Consider the following 14382-nt stretch of genomic DNA (forward strand, 5'->3'; position numbering starts at 1 on the left):
CACCACTCACTCAAGTCAGGGACTTCTCTGATTAGCCTCTTCTCTCTTCTAGCCTGGTTCTTTCCCCTTTCTCCCTCCCATCCTCTGCCTCTCCTTGGGAGATGCTGGCTCTGATTTACACAGATTTAGAATTTGCTGCTGATTTGCTTTCACTGGGTCCTTTCCCCTAAACTGCAAATTAGAGGAATTACAGAACAACTCGTGAAAGGGAAGAGAGGGAGGAAGAAGGGCCAGGCCCCGTCTCAGGGACGCCCTGTGGGCCCCCTCTCTCCAAAATGGGTTGCACTCACTGCTTCTGATTCAGTGCTGACAAGTCTGTTCTACGCTGCTTTCCTGTCAGCTAAGAAACCTTCTGTTCTACCTCTTAAATGAGTCACATCTGACTGCATATGGGGGGATGCAGGGCCTGGTGACCGCCGCGTTCCATGACAACTGGTGGCGGTGGGGGGTTTAGGGAAGAGAATGGAGACATACCTGTATCCCAAACCAATCACCTGGAAAGAGAGAAGTTCTGTCTCCTGGACCTGAATGACATTAACTGGGATGTGAGGGACACACATGCAGGCCTCTCTACTGACCTTACGGCTACGTCTACACGTGAAGCCTACATCGAAGTAGCCTATTTCGATGTGGCGACATCGAAATAGGCTATTTCGATGAATAACGTCTACACGTCCTCCAGGGCTGGCAACGTCGATGTTCAACATCGACGTTGCGCAGCACCACATCGAAATAGGCGCAGCGAGGGAACGTCTACACGCCACAGTAGCACACATCGAAATAAGGGTGCCAGGCACAGCTGCAGACAGGGTCACACGGCGGACTCAACAGCCAGTTGCTCCCTTAAAGGGCCCCTCCCAGACACACTTGCACTAAACACCACAAGATCCACAGAGCCGACAACGAGTTGCAGACCCTGTGCATGCAGCATGAATCCCCCGCTGCAGCAGCAGGAGCCAGAAGCCCTGGGCTAAGGGCTGCTGCACACGGTGACCATAGAGCCCCGCACGGGCTGGAGAGACAGCGTCTCTCAACCCCCCCAGCTGATGGCTGCCATGGAGGACCCCACAATTTCGACGTTGCGGGACGCGGATCGTCTACACGGTCCCTACTTCGACGTTGAACGTCAAAGTAGGGCGCTATTCCGATCCCCTCATGAGGTTAGCGACTTCGACGTCTCGCCGCCTAACGTTGAAGTTAACTTCGAAATAGCGCCCGACGCGTGTAGCCACGACGGGCGCTATTTCGAAGTTGGTGCCGCTACTTCGAAGTAGCATGCACGTGTAGACACAGCTTACATGGTGGAATCAGTTTATTTGCAACAATAGCCAGTTCCTTAGCTCAGCCTGGTCCGACCAAAAGACCAGTTGCTTTGGTTTGGCTGGGCAGAAGGAGGGACAATTCTGTGTGTTGCTAGTGAGGGGTCACCCAGACAGAGTGGGACACCAAAGCATTTCTTTCTTCCAGAGCTCCTGAATCAAGAGCTCCTGCTGAAAGGCCAGCATGCCAGGGGATCGCGCAAGCTCAACAGAGCTGTGTAGCTGGTAGATGTAACGAAGGGGGAAGCGTGAGAATTTTTATTTATTTATTTATTTTTAACAATAATGGGGAGGGCAGGATGAAGGGGAAAAGAGCAGGAGCTCTGTGAATTGCAACCCCATCTCGTAAGCTGTTAGGCTGACATGGATGAAAGGACATGGAGCGTTCTAACCAGCTGTTTTCTGAGTAGCTGACAAATCCTCTCTCTTCAACCCCCAAACACTTCGATCTCATCCTTGAGTGTTATTACATGGCGGGTTGTATTCATGGGCGCCCAGTTAGACTCCCAAGGATTAGCTCAAGCAGGAGCTGTGCTCCTGGATAGGTCTGAATGAAATGCAAAATCTCCAGGCAAAAAGCCAAAAATTGCCAACTTTCACCTAGTTCCAAAGTTCTGTTGTAATCTGGAGGCTTCCCCCAACAGGGGTCTGTGAATATTAGCAATGCTTTCACCGAGTCAAAAAGTGGATTTGCTAGGAAAATCCCCATAGCAGGGGGATGTTGCGTGCCGTGGGGCTCTGCAGCAGAAATTTGGACAGCACCCAGTTCAGAGAGTGACTTCGCGCAGTTTGAAAAGAATTAGAGGGGACTTTTCACATAATGTGGAGACAAATCCTGCTCCCCTCCACATGCAGACAACCCCACGGATTTCACATCACAAATCAGATGAATGATTCTCCGCATCTCTTTTGGGCATGGAAATAAATGGGATGTAAGCTACATATTGGACCCGAGTGGTAGAACACACACAAACTAGCTCCAATTTGCATCTAGTGAGGTTGCAGAATGAGTGGCTAACACCTCTTTGCTATTGAATGGCGAGTCCATTCTGCCCAGACAAAAATGCTGCCTCAGCTTATGCTCCACAGCATGGAGGATAAGGATGTGTTTTGACAGCAGGACTACGTGGCTGATCTGCTTTATCTTTCACAGAATCATAGAGCACTAGAACTGGAAGGGACCTCAAGAGTCATCGAGTCCAGCCCCCTGCCCTCACAGCAGGACCAAACACCACCTAGACCATCCCTGATAGATGTCTCTCTAACCTGCTCTTAAATATCTCCAGTGATGGAGATTCCACAATCTCCCCTTGGCAATTTATTCCAGTGTTTAACCACCCTGACAGCTAGGATGATTTTCCGAACGTCCAACCTGAACCTCCCTTGCTGCAGTTTAAGCCCATTGCTCCTTGTCCTATCCTCAGAGGCCAAGGAAAACAATTTTTAAAGATGAGCTTATAATCAAATACTTCTTAGGTGCTCTTCCTGTCACTTCCTTTCTCCCTTCTGACACTCACTTGCACGCCCAATGAATGCCAGAGCAGGGCAAACTACACACTCCTTTTCTGGTGCCAGGTAGATGAAGGAATTCAATTGACATAATACCACCAAAAATCAAAGGAGGCTCCACTTTGTTGAAAACCAACTTCCAATCAACACATAACAAACATCGGTAATCATCATCAACAGTTCTTCTCACACCCCTTCTCACTGTTGTTAAAATATTATCGAGAAGACACAGCTAAGATCAGGGTCCCAATGTACTAGGTGTTTTATACACACATACTAAGGGTGGAACTACATTAGACCTGAACAATGATCCTAGCTAGATACGCAATTCCAGCTATGGCAACGGCGTAGCTGAAATGGACTTATCTAGGATCAACTTATCTGGGCATCCTCAGAGGGAGGTCCATGAGAAAAACACTCCCATCAATCTCTCTTACTCCTGGTAATAAGGAGCACAGGGGTTGACTGTCAAGCCCTGATAGTTCAATTTTGTGCTTCCCCACTCGGCCCATGAAATTGAACCCTGGAAGATTGACCCTGTCTTGGTCAATCTCCCAATAAGTGTAGATGTATCCTAAGAGATACAGTCCCTTTCCCCAGGAGTTTAAAATCGACCAGACAGACATACTGAAGACTTAAATTTTCCTCCCTAAACAAAATCCAACTCATCTGCATTGTCCAGAGCGGGAATTAACGCACAGAGCAGCAAAGAGATTTGCCCAAGGACACAACAAGAACCAGGTGCAAAACTAAGAACTGAAGCCACATGTTCTAAGGCCCAATGTGATGCTCTCACAACAAGCTTCCCTTTCCTCTTCATGACCGTACTGCCCCTAGTCACACATCACCCAGGCTGTCCATTAGGGAATCTACCCCTATTTTGCAGAGGAAGGAAAGAGAATAAAATCGCTCCAGCTCCCAGAGCCACAGAATTAGACCTCAATATCCTTGCTTCCCGCGAGATCACATTTCCCCCCTCAGAGACGTTGAGAGGCGGTTTGAAAACCGATTCCCGCCCGGGTAGGTTCCAGCTTACCTGGCATTTTGCTGGGGGGCGAAGAGCTGGGCTGGACGGGGTGCGGGGAGTTGTGAGACAGCAGCAGGTTCATGCTGTGGGGCTGGCCAGTGCTGTAGGCGTCCATGGCCAGCTTCTGGCGGAAAGCCTCCTCTTTCCGTCGGTTCGCAAACCAGTTGTAGACGCGAACCTCAGTCACCAAGTTGGATCCCAGCCCATGCGCTTTGGAGGGGGACACGCCTCGTTGCAGACATTCCGCCCTACAGGGAGTGACGAGAACCCTTGGAATGAGTCTGTAACACTACATAGCATCGACATTACCAGCCCTTTACTGGCTCAAAGCACCATACAGGCAATAGCAAGTTCATCTCCATGACATCTCTGAACAGCAGCTAGTTAAGGAATACCCCTATTTTACAGGTGGGAAAACTGAGGCAGAATGGGGATGGGTGATTTGCCCAAGGCCACACAGTGAAACAGCTGCACACTATCTGCACCACTCTATTTCACAAACCTTTTTATGCAGGTTGTTTACAAGGTCACCCACCCATGGAGGTTACTTCTCTGACCCATCACCTCATGGTCTTTGCTGTATTTATCCTCACTACACCATGATGAGTAGGGCAGTGCTGTTACTCCCATTTTACAGATGGGGTACTGAGGCCCAGAGCAATCTGGGGAGGGGGAGAACTCCTGAAACACAAATCTCAGTCTTGGGGCCTGACCACTAGATGACCCTTCCTCATGCTTGCACCTTGTAGCTGCAGTTCCAATGCTGGCCAAGACCCCTTAGTCCAGGGGTCAGCAACCCCCAGCATGCGCACAAAGAGCGGCACGCAAGCCGATTTTCTGTGGCTTGTGGCAGGAGCTCAGCCACCCCAAACCATGCAGCTCCCTACAGCAGCTCCCTGCCTGGGGCCAGCAGGCGCTCTGCTCCCAGCCAGTGGGACTACTGGCCCGACTGGCTGAGCCCTCAGTCCTAGCCCCTAACAACCTCTGGGGCTGAGGCTCCTTGGTTCAGTAACATCCATGTCTGGACCAGATCAGAGAATCCGGGATAAAAGAGGTGCAACCTTTATGGGGTGAACCTCTCTCATCCTGCACCCTCAGGAGCTGGATGACAGGAGGTCAATATTGTCTAGCAGCATCACCAACACATTCACTGCTCACTGGGTGTTTAGAAGACATGTAGAGGTAAATTACAGCTAAATAACAGCACAGACACTGAGCACCAGGACTGATGGCTGGAAACAAACTTTATGAGACTGCAGAAAACTTGGCCACATCCGTTATCAGGGGTTGTCTGGCTAACTAAAATCATGCCAGATTATGGAGTTTGCTGGCCATAAGAGTTCTGTATTAGAGAGGTTCAACCTGTATTAAAATCCTGGACATTTTTAGGTATTTTAAAAAACCCAGCTGGACAGAGATTTAAAAGACTGAAATGGGAAAGCTCTGCATCTTTATTTATTAATGAAGCTGTTGTAATTGGGACTATCAGTCACCAGCACTTGGACCATACATAGGGGTCAAAAACCAGGAATAATTTGATTTTGTGCTGTGTGTAAAAATGGAGAAAGGGATGAGCCGGTGGTAAAGCAGTTCTGATTTTTCCACCTGTCCCTAAACAAAGCCAAACATGGCATTTGGAATGGGCACAGCCCAGCCCCCTGTATGGGGTGAACATGCCAAGAATTGGGATTCGGATCCAAACTCTGTGGCCCGTAGAGGGCCCCGATTCAGCCATGCCCGTAAGCATCCGCTTAAACTGCCTGCGCAGTCCCCATCCTTTCAGAAGACTTGCTCAAATCCTTCATGTTATGTGCCAGTTTAGATCCTTTTCTGGATCAGAGCTTAAAATCAACAGAAAAATGCATAGAAATGGTGGGGACCTCAGCCCTGGCTACTCATTGAATCTTTTTATGAGAAGGAAAGAATTTACGCTCATGCCAACGTGCTATCAATGTACATTGGTACAGTGTATTGGTATAATGACATCACTCAGGAGTGTGAAAAATCCTCACTGCCGCATGACTCAGTTATACTCACCCTGCCCCGGTGCAAGCAGCGCTACACAAATGCAAAAGCTTCCTCCATTGACCTAGCTCCTGACTCTTGCGGAGGTGAATTAGCTATGCTGGCAGGAGAAGCTCCTCAGCAGCATCCTCGCTGAAGCTCTACAGCGGGACCAGTGCAGCATTGGAAACGTGGTCCTGCCCTCAGATAGAATCGTGCTGAAGGGATCGAGCTCCCTGTAAGCCATGCGCATAAGCGGCTGCTCAAGAGATCTTCCAATGCCACCCTGCTGGCTAGCAGAGCACCCACAGCTATTTTTTTTCTTACAGGTGGTGCACATCCACAGTGCATACGAAAAATTATTCCACACGTGGATGGGAAAAATCCACACTTGGGTGGAAAAGAATAGAGGGGACATTGGAAGGGATGGGACAGCTTCTCCAGAATTTATCTGTGGTGCTGTTCAACTGGCTTCCTATGAAATCTCTCTCCAACAAACAGTTCACACTAGAAGCCTAGAACCACAGGGATTTGGGCTCCCTGGCTTTGCATCTCTTGTTGTTTCTGTGTGGTTGGTTTCCTTTTGTTTTATTTTTTAACAAAGGCTCTCCCATTCACTGAGAGACAATGGAGCTGGGGAAAGAGGTAATAGCCTTGAGCCAACTCCGTGCTCTATTACCTGTTACATTCCTCCACTAAGGCCTCCCTTTCCTCCTTGCTAGGGTTCTTTTGCCGGTCGTAGGCTTGGTACAAGATTTGTTGCGAGGCTGGCCCCCATTTGAACCGATTCCGTCGCATCTTCTTACTGGGGGTTTCAGAGCAGGCATCCTCCAGCTGGCCCGTGCCTTGGGTCTGCTGATTGAACTCTGGAAAGAGAAACAGCAGCTGATCCTGACTGCTTTTGTCTGTCATATTTCCAGAACCCTGGACTGTCTGGTTGAATTCTGAAAGAGAAAGGAGCAGATTTGATCTGGCCTATAGCCACCGCCACTCAGAAAATAAGCTGCATTCACATTCATACCATCACATTGTTTCCTTGGGCTCCCCCATCTGCCTGTCTGTATCCACTTGCTGTCTGTTATTGCGATTGTAAGCTCTTTGGGGCAGGGGCTGTTTGTACAGCCCCTTGCACCATGGGGACTTAGTGGCTGGGGCTTCTAGCCACCCCCACAATACAAATAAATAACAATAGCTCTTAAGATCAGGAGGGTCCCTCTAGCGTGACCTCCTGCACAACGCTGGCCTGAGAACATCAGACAGCGATTGCTTTGCATTGATGACAATTGCTTTGCTTTGTTCATTAGCGAAGTCACATGAAGGGTTTTGTGGAACAGTACACTGCCCGCCAGACAGCCACAGCCAGCTCCATCAATGGAAAGGTCCACGCAGTTGTCACTGGAGGTGCTGGACTGGGGATAGCTAATCTCTTCAGGCTGTGCCATTGATCTGAGCCGTATCAGGAGTGCACTTTGAAACAATAGCCAAATTATTCACAGGCAGCAATATGGATACCAGCAGGGTCAGCGAGGGAGCCCCCCTTCTTCCCTCTGCCTTTTCCAAACCCACCCACTCCCTAGCCATGGTAAACATGAAGCACAGACTTGTGAACAGCCCACACAGAAAACTTGTGTACAGGTTGAACCTCTCTCACCCGGCACTGGTCAAGTCCAAAGGGTTCTGGATGAGAGAATTTGCAGATAACAGGAGGTCAATGTTGTCTAGCAGCATTACCAGCTCTTCCTTTGCTTACTAGTCTCTGAGAAGACATTTAGAAGTTAATTACAGCTAAATAACCACACCAAACAGTGAGAGCCAGCACTAGTGGCTGTAAACAAACTTTATGGGACTGCGGGAAATTTGGCCACCCCCATGAAAAGTGGTCATGTGGCTAACTAAAATCATGCCAGATTATGGATGCTGCCAGATGAGAGAGAGTTCTGGATTAGAGAGGTTCACCCTGTATTAAGAGCAAGGTTGGCATGGTAGAGCAGCCCCCCAAAGCCTTTGAATGATGACCCCTTTCTAGGGTGAGCAGCTCACAGCTGTTTACATTTGTGATGCTTTTTAATCTGGTTTAAGTTACACTTTGAACAGGCTTCCCTGGAATTCCAGTCGCCACACCCCGCCCTGCCCTTAGCAACACCAGTGCGAGTCCAGCATTGCTACTGGCTTCAGTGGCATTGCTCTGGATCAACATGAATAAAGGTGAGCACTGACCGTATCCCCTAACTTCAAAGTTTGCTTTACAGATGAGGTAGTAAGGGGGCTGTGGGACGGTGGGACAGTGACATGTGGTTAGGATACATTAAACAAAATCAAGCAGTTTGGATCCCAGTCACCTCCCCTTCTCTGTGCCTCAGTTTCTTCCCTCGGAAGGGCTCAGGGAATCAGTTCAGTAACGTTTCAGAGGAGCTCGGCTTGCCCCAAAATGAGCAAATAGCCACCTCTCGAAATGCAGCAGACATCAACTCAACAGAAAGGCACCACGTGCAAACTTGGGTAAGTCACTGAGTCTCTCTGGGCCTCAGTTTCCCCATTTGTTCATCGTGAGTGTTAGCTCTCCAAGGCAGGGATAGTCTCTTACTAGCTATGGGGAATTCTTTCACTGCTGCAGTAAATCCACCCCGTGAGAAGCTGTAGCGAGGTGTTTGGACAGATTCTGTCCACCTAGCGGTGTCTAAGCTAGGGCATATCTCAGCTAAATTCCATTGCATAGGTGTGACACTTTTCACAGCTCTGAGCAATATAATTAAGTCGACCTAACTCTGCAGTGTAGATCACACTTATATTCAGGGCCACGAGATACTACAGGTGTAAAGTAATAATAAAGAAGCCCTGGACTCATCTGAACGAGTCAGCTGTTCCACTCCATGTCCAGAGAAAGCATCTAAGGATTTGGAAGCTTCTTTGACCTCTGAGGTTTGCAAAGCCAGAGTGGAAGTCTTATGGGACCAGGGTGTTCCCCAGTCTGCTCCAATCTGGAAGCGCAGTGTCACAATGAAATGAACGACTGGTGGCGGGCTGGGTGTGGGGGTGTAAGGAGCTCAGAATTTTGGGCAGCAAAGGTTCCGTTCCACTTGGGGCACAGGACCAGCTGTCCTCAACCTGTGACTTTTCTACAAGCTTCATCCCTCCCTCTCGCAATTGCTGTTAAGCCATGAAATGCCTTCCCATGCCTATGCCAAGCCACAGCCGTAGATGCATGCTCTAAAATGATTATGGATAGTAACAGAGAGATATGTATGAGGCATGTGTTATGAGATATGTATTATGGATATGTTGGAGGCAAGTGAGCTGTGTGGCAGCTCCCTTAATGAGAAGGCATATGCAGGCTATAGCTATCCATGGCCTTGCTTTCTGTGCCTGGGTGTACTCCTAGGGGGCGGGGAGTCTGTGAACTTCCACTAATACATTCAGAGCCAGGCAGTCAGACTTCAAAGCTCTCCCCACTTCTGCCTCACTTTGTTCTGAAAGAGCTCCCCTTCTTTGATACAGCGCCACTCCAAACCAACTGGAAGCAAGCATGCTCCCACAGCAACAAGGAAGCTTCAATCGACTCATGGACCCCATGGGTTTGCCCTTTCCAAAACTGAGCACCTTGGGCAATGCAGCAAAGCAGAAGCAGGAGGAGGTGACCCTCCATGCCTGCCTGCCACGAAGTGTGGGCCTGTCAGCACAGCCCTAGAGGGAGACTGATGGCAGGTTATATTATTCTCAGTTTTACAGGGAAATTTTCTCTCTTTTTTTAAGAGGAACAGAAAACAGACCCCAAGGTTGGCAGGGGATTTTTACCCTCTATGTGGATTAGCAAAACACGGACTTTCAGGTTTAAAGATATTTAGGGACTCCCTTTCTTCCTGAAACAGCATGATTCTGCATCCCCTTGGGAGGACAAGTGCTGAACTATTTTAAGACATAGGCTAGGGTCCCACCCTGCAAACCCTGACTCACATGGATAGCACCAAGTGAAGTCAACAAGATGAGCCGCAGGAATAAGCTACATGAGTAAAGTATATGTCTGAGGGGCCATTGAACTCAATGGCACAAGTTAGGTCAGGCTTTGCAGATTTGGGTTGGTAAAGAAGGTGGTGGGAACAACCTGAAACCTTTCTGCGTTCTTCACTGCCTAAGCATCACTGAAGGAAACTTGGCAATGCAGCACCCAGGCAACTGGGAGGATTTTGTTTTTAAAAAAGGACACAGTCCTTCAAAAGGGAATGATGGAGGAAAGGCTGCTGTCCTGACGTACACCGTTACCAACTTAGCCTGATATCATTAAAGCAAAGAATTTTAAAACACTATTTAACTTCCCACCACTTGCGCTGGCTGCTTGCTTCATTTAGTTTGGCCCATGACATCAGAATAGTCAATTACAGGGTAATCCAGGCCCATTGCTCTGTCGATGCAGGAAAGTTCTAATGTCCCTAGTGACAGAATTTCTACAGGTTGAACATCTAGTCTGGCAACATCCATGGTCCAGCAGGATTTTAGTTAGCTGGATGTCCATTTATCTTGGGTGTGGCCAAGTTTCCCACAGCCCCATAAAGTTTATTTCCAGCCACCGATCCTGGCTCTCAGTGTTCTGTGCTGTTATTTAGCTGTAATTTACCCCTAAATGTCTTCTAAGAGCCAGTAAGCAGAAGTGTTGGTGATTCTGAGAGACAACATTGACCTCCTGTGGTCCAGCAAATTCCATGGGTCAGCACCAGTCCGGTCCCAAGGTTGCTGGACTAGAGAGGGTCAACCACTACATCCTTTGGAGAGGATTCTACATACAAAATGCTGCAGAGCTCACTGCCAGAAGTTTATTCTCCTCTGAAGCAAGAGTTGTTCCCTTTCTTAAATTTCAGCTACCTCCAAAATCATCTCCCTCCTTCAAACGTGCAAATGCACATGGCCCCGGCTAACGGACCACTTAAAATTAGGCATATTTACTTATTTTAGGATCTGATCTTATTCTCAGTGAATTCAGTGACATCCCACCAATGGCACTGGGATTAGATTTCATCAGTAGATCCTGCTAGTATGTTCTGTTGCTGGCCTCTAACAGACACTGGATCAAATATGTTACCAAGATCCAAATATTCCATGTTCACTGAGCTCCCTTCCTCTACTGACTCTAATTCTATCACTAAGTAACCAGTTTCTCTGGCAAGACCTACTCTTTGTGGGTGAAAATCATTCGTTTCAGTGGCATTTAAAGTCCCTCTTAAACCCTTTAAGCTTAAAGTGTGCTCAGTTGCACTTCTGCACAAGGGTGAGTCTCATCATCTAAATGCACACTCATTAGTGCTCTTTGTTCCATAATCCAAGATAGTCAACTTGCTCATTCTCAAGCTTTAGCACCAGCCTGTAACCACTGGTTTACAAAACCCTGCAGAGGGATGTTTAAACTCAGGGTTTAAAAACCTCCCAAACACACTCATTTCAACGATTTCTTTTCAGTTAACAACTCTATTTCCATCATTAATCTAAAAATGCAATGTGTATCTATGGTATTTGGCATTGCCCCTTTAAGACCCCATGGAAAGATTCCTAGCCACATAGCAAACATGGTAAGAATGGTACAGCTAGAGTATTGGAAAACACGACCCCAAAACATTTTCTCCAATGGCCACATTTTTGAAAAGCAGTTTTTTCCCCCGTTGTTTCCCTGTCCCCCTTTTTAAGGGTTCATGCACCACAAATTCAGACAAAAAATAAATGCACTGATTGGAACATCTAAGGAATCAGTGAGTTTTGAGCTATTGTTATGAAAAACATTCTGACACTTTAATTTTAATTTAAAAAGATACTCAGGCTTGTGCCTAGTGAAGCCCATGCCCAACCTCACTGAAGCTGCTGCAATGACACTCTTCCTAGGAATTAAACTCAGCTTGCTTGCAAAGCACACAAGTATTTACCCAGAGACATTTGATTCTTAGGGTCACATCCTTCCAATCAGGGAACAGTAATAATATCAGCTGATTTACGCACCCAATCAAATCAGCTTGAATTTAGAAGGCTCACAACAAACTGTTCAAAAACAAGCTACAGAGCAAGGAGTGTTTGAAGAACAGATTCCCCACATAATTGTGAAATAAATGTGAGAAACTGCAGCTAGAGAGGCAGAAATAACCAAGTCAGGTGTTCCTTACGCATGTGGCTGATTCTAACTGTAGCACATACATGGAGCAATTCAATGCGGGGACTACATGGAAATTCAGCGTTGCCGCTTCGTGGGTTTCAATGTATTTCCTAAGGGCTTTTTTCAAATATTGTACATTTATGCCTTTTAAAAAAAATAATTGTGCGGTAAAGTTATGACCTAGCCATCAAAAATGTATAACCCTTTGAGCAATGGGCCTACCCATGGCTCTGGTGGGCCTATGGCCCAGCTAAATCAGGGTGTGATGGAGGCTCCACAGAGGAAATGTCTTGGGAAGAAAATAAAGCTACGATCTGAGCGTAAAAAAGTGGGATATTTCACTTTCTTTCTGCTTTTTCTCATTGATGGACTGAGAACATCTGATACAGAAATCACTGAGGGTATGTCTTCCCTACACAGAAAATCAACCCAGTCAGACGGGATCTTCCAGAGTTTGATTTCATGCGCCTAATAGAGACATGCAACTTTAACTGTCTGGGTTCGGCCCCAGCATTCCCCATTATCGGGAGAAGTAAGGGAGGTGGATGGGAGAGTTTCTCCTGTCGACCTCTCTCAGTGAGGATGGCCAGGTAGGTCGACTGTGAACAAGTTGATTATAGCCGCACAACTGCCATAGCTACAATTGCATTGATTTTAATAAATAGCATACACCTGCCCTAAGAGACTCATGCCCTGATTCAGCAGAGCCTTGTATCACACAGTTAACCTGAAGCAAATCCATTCCTGGGCGGCAGAGCATTTCCGCAAATGCTTGACTTTAACCATGTGGCCCAACTGACTCCTGGGTTTAAAGCCAAACGTGCATTTGAGTAAATGGAGGTGTGAAGAGACACACGTCGCTCCATTACTCAGTTACTTTTCAGTGCAGATCTGCGCCTGGCAAGAAGCCGGAAGGAATACGAGCGCCGAGAGCAGAGCACTTACGTCTGAGAATCTCCCTCTGCTTCCGGACATACCACGTGTAGAGCGCCGCCCGCTTCTGAGTTTTCATGGGCGTCCCCTTGTTGAGGTGCTGTGAGAGGTGAGACTGGTTCAGGCCTGTGACATCCACCACCTCCCTCTGGGGGATGTTGTGCTGCTGCATGTAACCCTTGATCATTTTCGCTGCCCGCCAAGGGTCCTCACTGCCGGGAGAAATCAACAGTTAATACGGTCTGGGGGAGGTGCTCAGGGTAAACTCCTTCCAATGACAAAGCCGCAGGCTGATTGCTAAGCATCTATTATGAACAGATGGCAACACCAGGCTTCTGCAGAGCAGGAGTGAGCCCAGAATCCATTACAGAAGGGCACAAAGAACCTGAACAGGATTTCCTCCCAGTTGCTTAAGGTGATCATGCATTTGCCACCTTTAAAAAAAAACAAACAAACAAAAAAAAACCACACTGTATCCATGAACCAAACCCTGCCCAAAGACAGGTCCCTGGATGGCAAGGACAGTGATACCCTTCCGTCAAAAGGAAGCAGGGTGACTCCCTTAATCTGAACCTCTGATATTTGATCCATAAATTATTCCTTCCTGCCACAGCCCCACTTCCTAGGAATAACCTCAGCTGGGTGAAAAGGAAGTTTGATAATGTTGCCCAGTGATTAAAGCCAGGGACTAAAAATCTGGAACCTAGAACTCCTTTCCCAGCTCCACCACTCTACAACCACATAATCTCTATTTGTGGCTCAGTTTATTCATTGGTAAGAGAGCACAAATAAAACTTGCTTGCTTCACAGGCAGTGTCCCTGCTAATTCTTTCCATCCATGGGCAGAATAAATTTTGTTATGTGCACTGAGGCACGTGTGAATCTGCACCACCAATAGAAACACACAGTGTGTGTGCTCTGCTGTGCTCTGCTAATCAGCTGGGTGACATCTGAACTCTCCTGGGTGCCTTCCTAAGTGCTTGGCTTACAGGGAACCCTGCTCCCAGGGTTACTGTGACAATTAAACATTTTGATATCCTTGGATTAATGGTCCAATAGACGCATTAAGTAAATGCAGAAATAGAAATGATCACTCTCCTTGATTATATGCATGCACAACTAGGGACTTACTGCTGCTTGGAATTCCATAATGGGAGTTCCTTACATAAACACAGCAGACAGTAAAGACTTCTGATTTTGTGACAGCTGGATATTTTTCATTTTGCCTAGCCTCTGTTCTATGCATTTCACCCGGTATTGCTGACTTATCCCCAAAATAACAGAGGATCATTTGCAGTGTGAACAGCAGAGAGCACTGCCATTATTGAGACCTAGACTTTAGCAGTTTAAAGCTGCTTTACAAATCTCCTCCAGCAACAGCTGAATAACGGTAAATATTTTAGCTTTGCTTTAACAGCGAAACTCACGACTTACTCCTAAGCTTTTCTATGATCCTGCTGCCT

At 47.4% G+C, this 14382-nt stretch overlaps 1 protein-coding gene across 3 annotated transcripts in view; it reads right to left on the minus strand.

Annotated features, from left to right (window-relative positions):
* HNF1B (HNF1 homeobox B) overlaps positions 1–14382 on the minus strand; it is a 71019-nt gene that overhangs the window by 41664 nt on the left and 14973 nt on the right. For 2 of the 3 annotated variants that reach the window (XM_075013739.1, XM_075013738.1), the window contains exons 2-4: positions 12932–13131; positions 6539–6803; positions 3865–4103 (exon numbers count right to left, since the gene is read on the minus strand). In XM_075013739.1, the coding sequence (XP_074869840.1) occupies positions 3865–4103; positions 6539–6803; positions 12932–13131 (704 nt within the window). The remainder of the gene's footprint in view (positions 1–3864; positions 4104–6538; positions 6804–12931; positions 13132–14382) is intronic. The other variant, XM_075013740.1, reaches the window with a different exon arrangement.

Source organism: Carettochelys insculpta, chromosome 19 (assembly GCF_033958435.1).
Source record: "Carettochelys insculpta isolate YL-2023 chromosome 19, ASM3395843v1, whole genome shotgun sequence".
NCBI classification, from domain to species: domain Eukaryota; kingdom Metazoa; phylum Chordata; order Testudines; family Carettochelyidae; genus Carettochelys; species Carettochelys insculpta.